General features: G+C 46.4%; 1 protein-coding gene across 2 annotated transcripts in view; it reads right to left on the reverse strand.

The window, feature by feature from the left end:
• Positions 1–12,880, reverse strand: part of EPRS1 (glutamyl-prolyl-tRNA synthetase 1) — a 1,308,133-nt gene that overhangs the window by 536,588 nt on the left and 758,665 nt on the right. For both annotated transcript variants that reach the window (XM_069608586.1, XM_069608585.1), the window contains one exon: positions 5,362–5,413. In XM_069608586.1, the coding sequence (XP_069464687.1) occupies positions 5,362–5,413 (52 nt within the window). The remainder of the gene's footprint in view (positions 1–5,361; positions 5,414–12,880) is intronic.

A 12,880-nucleotide genomic window follows, 5' to 3' on the forward strand; every position in this document is an offset into this window, starting at 1 on the left:
TGGGTACACATGTATTCTCTGTAGATCAAGAATGGGACTCCAGCCCCCAGTCTTCTTTCCTACTAAGAAGTAGCTTGACTAAACTCCGGCACCCCAAAAACGCTTTGGAACTAGCTCCATCGCCCCCTTTTTTAACATGGCCCGAACCTCTAGCCACAGCTCAGGGATGGGATGTCCCTGCCGGGCCACCAGTGGTATCCGTGGACAAGTGTGTCCGTGGGCGACAGCTTCCAGCACCCATCGATCGGTGGAGATGTTTTCCCACATGCTGACGAAGTTCACCAGCCAGCCGGGCACCCACTGGGGTGCAGGCCTGATATCTTGGCCGGTTCAGTCCTACTTGGAGGCTGGCACGCTGCCTTGGGAGTCTAGACTATGACGGCGGCCACCTCCGAAGGCCTTGGAACGACTTGTAAGCTTCCTGGGTCATGGAACGGGAGGGTTGGCAGTAAGAGGACGATCCACCGCTGAAACCTTTCGATGATCTGCCTGACTTCTCTCCTGAGGATCGAAAGGATGGACAGTGCGGTTGCAGCGTGCCCAGAGCACGGGCCGTCTGTGTGTCTGTCTTGATGGCCTGAAGAGATTCATCAACGGCCTTTCCGAAGAAGTTGTCTACGAACAGCCTGTCCAGGGCCCTCGTCTGAACTTCTTGCCTAAAGTTGGTGGCCTTCAGCCAGGCACAACGACTGGGGCAAACCCGGTTTCCCATCTGGCGGAACGCTGCATCCGCAATGTCCAGGGCCATGCTGATGGCATGGTCCGACGCCACCTCGCCCTCCTGAAGGATCTCCATCGCCACAACCAGTTTGTCCTCGGGGAGGAAATCCAGGAGCAGGGCCATCTTGTATCATAACTCCTGGTAGTACCATGCCAGGATCGCCAAAGGGTTTGCCACCTTGACCATCGTCGTTGGAGTAGATGACCTTTCTACCCACGGCATCCAACTTCTTCCGCTCCTGTCCAGGGAGAACGGAGGCGGAGGACGACTGGTTGGATAGGTTCTTCTGCGCAGCCACCGAGACCACTGAATCTGGTGATGGCTGCGACCACAGACATTTGGGTGCAGACTCTGGCACCCAGTATTTCTTCTCCAGCTGGTCTCTTTTCGCCAGGGCTGACGCAGGTTTGTTTTAGCAGTGCCAGGCCCTTATTCCAGACGTCATCCAGGACGGGCTCCGCGAGGATGGTCTTCCTTTTCGCTTCCCGGCACTGATAAAGGAAGCCCTTCATCTCCTGCGGTGTGAGCTGGAAGAGTTCCAATTCATGGGCGATCAAGGAGTCGAAGGAGCCCACTTCGTCCGGCGGAGAAATGTCACTGTCGTTGTCCTGATTGGACAACCAAACGCCCCTTTCTGTAAAGTGCTGAGAGAGATTGCAGAGGAGTGTGTGCTGGAACTGAATAAAAAGGTGGGACTTCTGGAGTGAAAAGCAAGGTCGACCACTGGCAGCTGAAGTAACCGAAGAACACGACCAGAGACGCCTACAGACCCTTTGCAAGACCATGAAGTGACCACTGCTGTCCTGACCCCCGTTTTATGGGCGACAGATGAGCTACGAAGAGGACGACTCGTTCCCTTTGGCTGGTGCAAACAACCAGTCCCAAGACACACTTTGAAACAAGCCATCTCCTGAGGTCCTAGGAGGTTCTAGAGCTGCGGAATCCCAATACCAGGGGACCTGTTGCCCATTTCAAGTGCATCGTTGTGGAAAGACTGAATCCATCCAAATCTTTTCTGAACCCATAAGGACACTCCAGAGAACCGATCCAACTCGCCAATACCCACTCATCAAAGCGTGACACTGCAGGAAGCGAAGAAGATTGACTGGGCGATCTGTATCCTTTGTTAGAGCTGCAGCAAATATGCCAAAACCACAGAGTGAACCCAGAATTTGCTGAAAGTCGTGCTGCAGGTCCTCCCTCGATACTGCTGCGAAAATACCCCATCCATTGTCCTGCCTTCAGTCATCAGAACAAGGAATCCAGAGGTCGGGCCCAGTGCTGCATCATCACGGAGCATCCAACATGAAAATGTTCTTCTAACCTAAGTTATTGTGGGGAAAACAGTATTTGCTTACCTGATGCCAAGAAGTCGCCCCAGTGTGTTGGAGTGCATATAAAAGTGTCCAGAGCAAACCCCTCTTACCTCAGACCCAAGTCGCTGCTTGTGTCCCCTTCTCAAGTCCGTTTTAACGTCTGCCTGGTTAGTTAATTTGTTCCTTCAATAACTCTAGAAACTGGAAGACATCCACAGGAACTCTCGTAATTCGCTGCTTGTCAAGCCTTCAAGCCCACTCCGAACTGCCTTTAGCTAGGGATGCATTTTTGGACTTAAAGGACTTACTAGGCAAAGACACTGTCTCTAGAACCTTGAACTAAGCTCATGTTACACTAACTAATCATTTTCCTCCCTTTAAGTGACTTTACTATGTGTGTTTGCAGGCATTACCGTATAAACCGTTGAAAAACTGTGCGCAATAACCGATAATACGATTGCCTTTTCCCTTTCTAACATTGCTACAAATGTAACCGCGAACAAACACAAAAGTGAAAGTGCCCTTTGAAGTGTATTATCAAGTTTTCCCAAGTGTTCTAGTATAAACGTCTGACGTATTTAAGGTGATTCTGGTGTAAATATAATAAATATATACTTTTTATATAACTTATAAGTGTAAGTGCTTCTTTGCTGTGCCTGTAACTAGATTCAGTGGACTTACCTACAGGTCACATCTTCCTCTTAAGATAAGCCTGACTGCTCTACCACTCTACCAAGGTCCCGAGTTAGTACAGACTGATAGTAAGAGTTGGGGGATCTACAAACCGCTGGGATAGCTTACTAAGGTCTTACCACCAATAGGACTTTAGTAAAACTCTCCTAACACTAGCATGGAGAATTGAAGCACAATTGATGACCTATGGAACATATTGAAACATTACAAAATACATTAAATGTTCCTTCAAACCTAGAAGAGTTGATTCACTTACTATATATAAACTCAAAGTTCCTATTTGGGCTAGGTGGGAGTGCACAGAAGTTTGTGTCTATCAATGGTGTGTTGGGGCCAATCCTCTAACATCTACAGCAACTCATTGTATGGGGTGTGGGTGGTACATTTCCTAGATGTTACATCAGTAGTAAGGGTCCACTGCTTAGTTATGCTGACATTGTTCTAATTTTTAGGACTGCCGATGCCCTACAAAATCTTGGTAAACGTTATGAGCCTATGCTTACTAGTTATCTCCCTATTGATAGAAATACAATGTTTTGTAGCAGAGTCCAAGAGGACATTTTCACAGACATTCTTTTGAATTCTGATACACTAAAACTGATTTTACAGATACAAATAATACCTTGAGAACTCTAGTGTCTCAAATAACTTGTGCCGCCAAGAACATCCAGAGGATACAATTTCAGCCATTCTGAAATATGCTGGTTAGATAGCACAGCGAGTTGAACGCTCGCCCTTAATATCAGTGCACAGCCTGCTGTGGAGGGTTCGAATCCTGGTATGGTCAACTCAGCCTTTCATCCTTCAGAGTTTGATAAAAGAGTACCACTCTGGGATAATAAGGTCAACTGTTATTTCAGTGCTCTGAGACCCAAGGGTGTGTAGCGCTATACAATGAGGTGATATTACATGAGGTGGCGGGCCGAAGCAGTTGGTAAGGTACCGCTGTCCAAGTTAAGGGCCCGTGCAAAGCCAGGCAGGAACGCCCCACCACAGAGTGTAATATCGCCATTAGCACCTGTGTAGTTACCTATACAGATGCTAATGATTTATTTTGTTTTTTTAACTGAACGAAACCTAACTTTATCCCGCAGCCTGACGCTGTGCAGTGCTGTCATCCATCAAGTCTGTTTTCAATGTTGATAACTGATTTCATCAACACAGAAGAGGGACTGCCTGGACGACAACGCTGCACAGTGCCCAGACGCGGGATAAAGTTATGTTTCTTTTTTTCTTTCAAAAAGAAAAACAAAAAAAAAGACACCTTTAGCACCTGTGCAGGGGGCTACAAGGGTGCCAAGATGAAAGAGTAGCGGGGTAGGGAAACACCCTACACCAATGAAAATGCTTGCAGTGCAGGCTTTCCTTAGTGAATACAGCCCACGTTCTGAGCATTATCCTTGGTGGAGGGTGCTAACAGATATTATATAAAGGCACAACCCAGATCTTTGCCACTTTACAGCTCTGTGGAGGGGGTTTCAATTCACCAAGCAGCTTACAAAATGCTGAAGGCATTTTCTTAAAAACATTTTCTTGTTCTTACCGTATCTTGCGTCAACTTTGCCTCACACTCAGAACTAAACCAAAGATTAACAGACTAGTTTCAATGTGGACACATTTTAGTTTGGTGATCTTTGTGGAGCAATCCCAGAGCGGACTTAACTAGGACAATCTTGGCTGATATAAGACTGAGGGTCTGTTCGCAAAGATTCCATGGCTTAAGTATGTCAAAGATACACTTTCTTTGATAAACTCTTCACATTGGTATTGCAATCCAACTGCAACAACTAAGTTGCATAGGAGGCAGCTTCAATCCTTACATATGAACACATTTCAGATGGATGGGGAAGAACTGGAAATTTCCAAGAAGCAGAACAGGTCACATTTTATATTATCCACAAGTGGGTGTACAGAACAGTACCTAAAATGGGTTTTAGAACTGTCTGCAAGAAGATGGATCATGCGTTTCAGATTCAATACTAAAGCATTGCATTGAAAATTGACAGATCTAGATGGAGCCATTTCCATATGCCCTTCAGGGTTTCTACGGTGTGCAGTGGTGGAATTGAATTGTGTAAAAAGTCAGAATAGGACTAAAGGCAAAATAAATAAATGAGAAAGGGAATGCGAAAAAAGATGGTTAGTCCAAGGAAGAGGAGTTACTGAACTGGTTGCAAAGAAGAAATATGAATATCACCTACTAACATAAAAAAAAAGTTTTAACTTCTGCCTTTGTTTGAATTTGATGTTAAAACAAACGAAAATAAAAATAAATATCCAGTAAAGTCACTGGCTCAATCCATTATGAATGGAGTGGTTCCATTAGTGAGAGAACATTTCGTTTAAACTGCCTACTACTCCTGGCAAGGGAATACAATGTGGCATTCTCAATTATTCCTACCGCTTCCGAGAGATTTTGTTCAGCAACCAATGAATTCAGCATTAGCCACGTTTCCTGACTTGTGGTCCCACCTATTTACTTTGCCTGCCCAGCTAATACATGTGTATGACCTGTACTGCCCCCTTAGTGATCCATGAAATGACATCGACGTTTGTACAGCCGAGTCCTTTCATCTACATATAAAGCATTCAGAGAGTAAATGGAATATCTTTCACATCTTCTACACTTACCTGGGAATACCACTCAGCAAGGTTTTCTTCCTTTGCAGCTTCGAGGCCAAGTCTTAAAAAACAAATCAAACAGAGGCATTACTTCAATGTAAACAGTTGCACATCTATTTGAAAAAGATAGAACATTACAGCATTTCTTTAATACAGCAATGGTAAATATGAGGTTAAATAATTTCAACTTTGGACAAAGATATATGTAGAGGATTTTATTCATTATGCGTCGGGTGATTGTAATGGAACAGGAATAACTAGAAGTCAAACCACAAAGCACACATGACTCCCAAACTGCCCACTGAGTTGTCGATTGTTAGGTAAGATTTGCACAGAACTGGTAAATCTTCCTTACCTGGGTCAACCCCAGAACATTTTGCTTTATTAGTGGGATATTTTTCCATAATACCTCAGTTAGTGCGAAGCTTTTTCCACACTCACATAATCGTTAACTTTATCAGTGTCATTTCTAAGACTCTCCATAGTGTCTTATTAAAGTTATTGGGCCTCATTACAACTCAGGCGTTAAGGGTTAACGCCGTCGTTAACCCTTAACGCCCGATTCCGATTTTAACGGCTGCTTTTAGCAGCCGTTAAAATCCATGGCGCTAAACCGCCTTGGTGCTAATTACGCCACCGTAATTTACGGTGGCGTAATTAGCGCCTTCCCCACTCCCATTATGCCCTATGGGGCAAAAATGGGAATGGGGAAGGGTAAAATGGGAAATGGGGATTTACCGACCCACTCACCTTCGAATGGGGCGGTAAATCCGCCATCCACCATGGTGTAAACGTAGTTTACACCATGGTGGTAAAGTTGGCATACTTACCGCCTGGGTCGTAATGACCCCCATTCTCTTTAACAACTTATTGGCAATAGGTGCCTGTTGTTGCTGTGTTGCCCTGGGGGCTCCCCTTTCAACTTTCTTGTGCTAACCTTCAGTGAACTACAGTTCCCAAGGGTAGAAAGGATCTTTGGATCCCTTTTACATTTTATTTAGTGAAACCAGCACACCCCACCTTATGGGGTGTGCTGGGGATCACACTAAAACTAACAATTCTGTTACAAGCTTACCTTCAATGGCTGGTGGCAGTGATACATTGTATTAATTTGGTGCACCTTTACCGTGTGCTGTGTTAACAGCTGCAGTAAAGGGAGCCAAGTGTGTCCATTTTTACCAAAACGGCCCGTCTTCTTTTTTTCGCCATTTTAGTGTTTGACGTTTCTTGTTCCTTCCACTGACATCCAGGGTGGGAAATTCCTTTGTGTGATTTTTGTCTTCGGCGGGAGTCCCCCTGGACTCCCCGACCAGGCTCCAGTCAGTCTGTGAGAGCAGGAAGTGAAGGAGGAGTCCAAAACTCCCCAGCCCTTTGTCTTACGCCTTGCTTGAATGGGGACAGATCCCAGTGGGGGGGCTGGATGTCCTGATTGGACAACCAGACCGCCCCTTCTTGTAAAATGTGGGGAGAGAATGCAGAGGCTGTGTTGTAATTCCTGATAAATACTGCGAACCTGGAAGCTGAAAAAAAGTCGACCACTGGAACCGAACCCGAAGAGGAAGAAGGAAAAGCGGTTGAGACGATTTCCATCGACCGGAGAGCCTGCTGTGTAAACTGAGCCTGCTGTAGCTGTTCCTTCAAATCGACCTGGGGAATCCGAAAACGACGACCCTGACCCAGAGCGTGGTGAGATTCACTAGACTTGAGGAGACCTGCATTTTGAGCGATCCCACGCATTGCTGGAACCTTGCGTTGTTGCAATACCAAAATACCCTGTGACCTCAAGCCATCGTGCGGTGCACAGTCTTCCGAATCCCGAATCTTGCTGAAACTTCGTGGGCATCCTGGTGGATCTCCAGAGACACGAATCGAGTCAGAAAACTCCCCTCACCAGAGTGCTGGACCTTTAAAACGACGAGAGTTCAACCGCAATTTTCTGTCTTCTTCTGTGCTCCTTGAAAAGGCGCCAAATCCACAGAACCGCATTCAGCCGTGAGGGAAACCTTGCCTAGAGTCTCATTCATTGATCCCTGCTGCAAAGTCCCTTCTGAGGTCTTGTTTTCAGTCTCCACCACAAGGAATCCACTGACCGGGTTTTTGGCTGCAGACCCTGAAGTTCTCCTGCTGCAAAATATTCAATACTGAGCTACTGTGTTGGCTTGGGTATGTACTTACCTTAAGCCCATTAGGATTTCTGTGTAGCTGTGGCTCGTTTTCTCATCCAGTGCACCCAGTCCCACTGCTAGAATCCTGCTAGGATCTCTTCTTCAAAGCCCCTGGACCCTCTTCCAACTTTAAAGTGAAATACTCACCTGTTTGCCCAGTTTTCCTAAGGAACTCTGACTTTTGCTACTAAATAATCTATTATGACACTGCCTGTTGGTCACTAGGACTAGTGACCCCCCTTCTGCCACTGAGAATACTCATGCTCCAAGAATAAGGGAAAGACTTTCAAGGGATTGGGATTTCTGCTTAGAAAAGAAAATAAGTGTTTAAAAGTAACTTGCTTGTAAAGAGTTGGTTGGTAACTGTAATTCTAAGAGTGAACCGTTACAAAAGTCCTTATTGATCTTGAATGTGTGATGCACTATTCTTAAAAGTATAGTTAAACATCTTTTCTTCCTTAGCAACTGTTTTGTCAGTCTAATAGAAAGTAGATGTTAGGTATTTTACTCTCTCCTGTGATTAGGTTGTGCCACTTCCCAAAAGTAAGGTGGTGGTATCACCAGATTAGTCCTTTGAGGATAATTGTATGAGTGTCCCCCAACTGGGTCTTGCTTCCCCTGACTTGCTATAAGTCTGCATTAGGTTGTTGCCTACCTAGAATAACTGGGTAATTCAGTAAAGTGTGGGTTTTACTTTCCCCTTCATTGCGAGGTTAAACAAAGTATGTGGGTTTTACTTACCTTGTGTTAGCCGTGTGCCATCCAAACGTAAGTTACAAGAGTTACTGCTTATCTCTATCTGGGGTTTCCGGATTTCAAAAGCACCTGTAATTGTATATTACAGCCTTAGGTTCTACTCACCTAGTATAACTGTGTTAGCACAAACGTAGTTATGACATGCATTACTTACCGTTATAGCATTTTTGATGATTGTAACTGCTTAGATTCACATGCTGTGCATATGGTTCGACATCCAGTGGTAACCGTGGAGTATTGTATCCCGTCCTTCGAGGCTTGCAAGGGGACGTCAGCATAGGCTTGTCTGTAACTCTATGCCTAACGTGACGTGTAGTGTACCCAAAATCCATCACGCGCCGCGCTGCCTCGGATTATATTTTTTCTGCCATGAGGGAAGCCAAGGCTAACATGAGCAAGTACATAAGAGTAAGTAGTAAGACATCTATGTTCCTTCCACCCGAGCGAGGAGAAAAAGCTGGCGCATGTGAATCTAAGCAGATACAATCAGCAAAAATGCTATTACGGTAAGTAATGCACGTCTTCTGATGCTTGTCAATATGCTTAGAATCACATGCTGTGCATAGACTAGCGAGCAGTACCCGGAGTTGGAGGTGGGTTGTGAGAAGGAACATTAGTGAAAAGATGTTTTAGTACTGCCTGTCCTGTTGAGAATCAGACCTGGAATGATATAATATGATATGATATGGCATTTGTAACGCGCCTATACACAAGTGTTTCAATGAGAGTCTAGGCAATAGTGTTTTGAAAAGGTGTGTACAGAACTCCAGGTTGCCGCTTTGCAAATGGAATGCTATGGAAGCCCCAGTGCCTCGAATAGAATGTGCTCTAGGCCTGAAGGGCAGTTCTCTCTTAGCAAGTGTGTAACAAAGTGTGATGCATTTGACTATCCACCTTGAGATAGCGGACTTAGAGACAGGATCCCCTGCTGTGCCAGCTGCCACTGAAACGAAAAATTGGTTCGTCTTTCTCAGTGGTTTTGTTTTTTACAGGTAAAACATGACTGTCCTGTGCACCTCCAACGTGTGCAGGCTCCTTTCGCCCATGTTAGTTGGGTTCTGGAAGAAAGGGGCAGTTCTATTGAATGGTTCACGTGGAACGTGGAAATAAATTTGGGCGCAAATCGAGGGCGAGTGCGCAGAACCACCTTATCTCTGTCGACAGTAACTAAAGGGTCTAGTACTGAAAGGGCCTGTAGTTCACTAACCCTTCTAATAGACGTGATCACCACTAGGAAGGCTGTCTTATAGGTAAGGTCCTTTAGACTTGCCTTGTGCATAGGCTCAAAGGGGGACCCCATGAGTCTTGCCACAACCACATTTAAGTCCTATCCAAGACATGCGTTAGAAATGGAGGGATGAATCCTCTTAACCCCTTCCATGAAAGCCTTAATAACTGGTATTTTCCACCACACCACCTTATGTTGTGGCGTAGTATAGGCTGAGAGAGCAGCTAAGTGAACTTTTAGGGAATTAAAAACCAGGCCTGAGTCCACTAGGTGGGTCAGGTACAATACAATGCGAGTAGGAGAATAGTCAATGGAATTGACGTTCTTGGCCTTAAACCAGATAACAAAGCCTTTCCATTTACTGGAATAGCAATACCGGTTGTTGGGTTTTCTAGCTTCCCTGAGTATGTTCATACATCTATGAGAGAGCTGAAGGTGTCGGAATTCTATGACCTCAGGAGCCAGGCCGCTAAGTTCAGCGTTTGCGGGCATGGGTGCAGTCTCTCTCCCCTGTCCTGAGACAACATGTTGTACAGGCAGGGCAGTTTCATCGGACTGGAGAGAGACATCTCCATCAGATGAGAGAACCATGGTTGGCGGGCCCACAGGGGGGCCACCAATATCATGGTGATTGGCTCCTGGTGAATCTTGTGCACAATCTTGTTGAGTAAGGGAGTCGGGAGAGAAGGGGAGGAAGCGTAAACAAATTTCCGTGACCATGTTATCCAGAGCCCATTCCCCTTGGAGCGGTTCTGTGGGTACCTGTGGGCGTAATCTTGGCATTGAGCGTTCTCCAGAGTTGTGAACAAGTCGATCTCTGGGAAACCCCATTCTGCGAAAACGTTAGAGACGATGTCTTTGTGTAGTCGCCATTCGTACTCTACGGGCAGTGGGAAATCTCTGCTGAGCACGTCTGCCAGAAGACCAAGTTCCCCTGGAATGTGTTGGGACAACAGGAACATCCTGTGTTTGAGAGCCCATATCCAAATGTTTAGGGACAGCTTGGATAGCCCTGGGGAGTGTGTGCCCCCTTGTTTGTTCAGGTAGTACATGGCTGTGGTGCTGTCTGTCAAGATCAAGGCGGTCTTCCCCTGTAACTGTGCCTGAAAGGCTTTCAATGCTTTGAATGCCGCTAACAGCTTCAACAGATTTATGTGATTGGACGCTATTTGTGGGGACCACACGCCGTGTGCCGTCTTGCGAAGCAGATGAGCCTACTACCCCTTGAGTGATGTCTCGGTCGTGAGAGTGGCGTCTACTGCGGGGGTGGTGAAGGTCTTTCCCTTCAAGAGGTTTTCCCTCGGCCACCACTGCAGAGAGAGAGAACAAGGGCTGGCAAGACAACTACCAGATCTTCCCATTGTCCGCTGGCCTGACACCACTGGCTGTTGAGCCACTCTAGCATGGGACGCATGCAAAGACGCGCGTGAGGGACTAAGTAAATGCAGTACGCCATCATCCCCAACAGTCGCATAGCTTTGCGTACCATCACTTCCCGACTGGCTACATATTGAGGGACCTAAAACCGCATGTTTTGAACACTCTCGTTGGAGAGGAAGACAAGGCTGTCTTTTGTTCGAATTAGAGCCCTTAGAAACTGTTTGACTTGACTCGGGTCTAGGCTGGATTTCTTCTTGTTGATGGAGAATCCCAGACTGAATAAGTGGTTTATTGTCTTCTGAGTGTTCCAATAGGCATGTTTCGTAGGACTACCATATTATGAGCCAGTTGTCGAAGTAACGGTAAACCGGGACAGATAGTCTGCACAGGTGTGCTGCCGCAACTGCCAGTACCTTTGTAAACACCCTCGGTGCCGAGGCAATGCCGAAGGGGAGCATCTTGAACTGATAATGCTTGTCCTCCATTATGAACCTCAGGTATTTTCTGTGCACTGGCAACATTGAAATATGAAAGTATTCATCATTCATGTCCAGTGTTGCCATGTAATCTCCCTGTTTCAGCAGCGGGATTATTTCCTGTAAAGTGACCATACAAAACTTTTGAGGGTTGACAAACGTTTTCGCTGGGCGCAAGTCTAACACAGGGGGCATGGTGAGATCCTTTTTGGGTACAAGGAAGTGCACTGAAAAAATACCCTTGTTTACCTGTAGAATAGGGACGGCTTCTATGGCGTCCTTTCTTAGAAGGGTCTGCACCTCTTGCAGTAGGATTTGCAGGTGATCCAGCGCCAGGCGTCTTGATCTTGCCAGTCTGTATTGGGGTGGTGGGGCAAATTCTATACAGTACTCATGGGCGACCGTGTTTAGTACCCACTGGTCCGTTATCCCCTCCCATGTGATAAGGAAAGATGTTATACGCCACCCGACCGTGGTTGCGTATAACTTCACCAGGGGACCTGGAACTGCAGGTCATTTCGGAGTAGAGGCCAGGGTGCCCCTGGGGTTGGAACTTCATCCTCTACCTTTCCCACGCCTCTGTCCTCTGGGTGGATAAGTGGCGGAGGTGTTAGACCCTTGTCCAAAATTCCAGTTGTTTCCTGCATTATACTGGGTCTGGGAAAAACGAGATTGCCTGCGAAAGGACCAGCGGGAGCAGTTTCTTCTCTAAGGAGAGGGTTTCTGGGTAATCTGTTGAAGGGACTTCAGTGTCTCATGCTCTTTCTTGGCTCTTTCAAGAGCATCATCCACTGCCTTACCGAACAGGTTGGTTTCCTCAAAGGGTTTGTTAATCAGCGATGCTTCGGTCTCTGGCTTGAAACTGTAGTTGCTTAGCCGTGCATGTCTCTTGAGAAAGGTACCTTGTACCACGGTTCTCCCCGCCTTCTCGGCAGCGTCCAGAGTGTTTTTGAGCACATTCTGGTTCACCTGCTTGCCTTCAGAAACTATGGCGAGCGACTTGGTCCTTGCAGGTTCTGGCACTTCCAGGAGGCCTTCTTGTAGAAGGTTCCACTGGACGTCCGCATAGCTGGGAAATAGCGTGGTATTATTGGCTATACGGGATGTAAACACAGCAGCCGTTGTTATTTTTTTCCCCAGTGCATAATGTATCTTGGATTCCTTATTGGGTGGTGCCTCTCTTGTAGACAGGTGAACACCAGCCCGTTTTCTAGTGGTGGTAACCACTAACGAATCTGGAATGGCATGACCCTTGATATAGGCAGGGTCTGTGGGAGAAGGCCGAAACAGTTTCTCCACCCGAGGGTTTACCACCCTGGTATGTGCGGTGTCAACAAAGAAGGTGCCAACCTCCTCTTGATCGAGTTCAACAAGGGGATGGCCAGAGGTTTTTCTTTGAGTATATCCTCCACAAAACCAGAAAAATCTAATCAAAAAGGCCTCTTGAGTGGGAATATGAAAACGGTCAGCCGCCTTCTTCAAAATGGTGTTGAACGCCATATGGTCGTCCACTGGCAAGGCTT

This window comes from Ambystoma mexicanum, chromosome 4q (assembly GCF_040938575.1).
Source record: "Ambystoma mexicanum isolate Mex_15411 chromosome 4q, UKY_AmexF1_1, whole genome shotgun sequence".
Classification (NCBI taxonomy): domain Eukaryota; kingdom Metazoa; phylum Chordata; class Amphibia; order Caudata; family Ambystomatidae; genus Ambystoma; species Ambystoma mexicanum.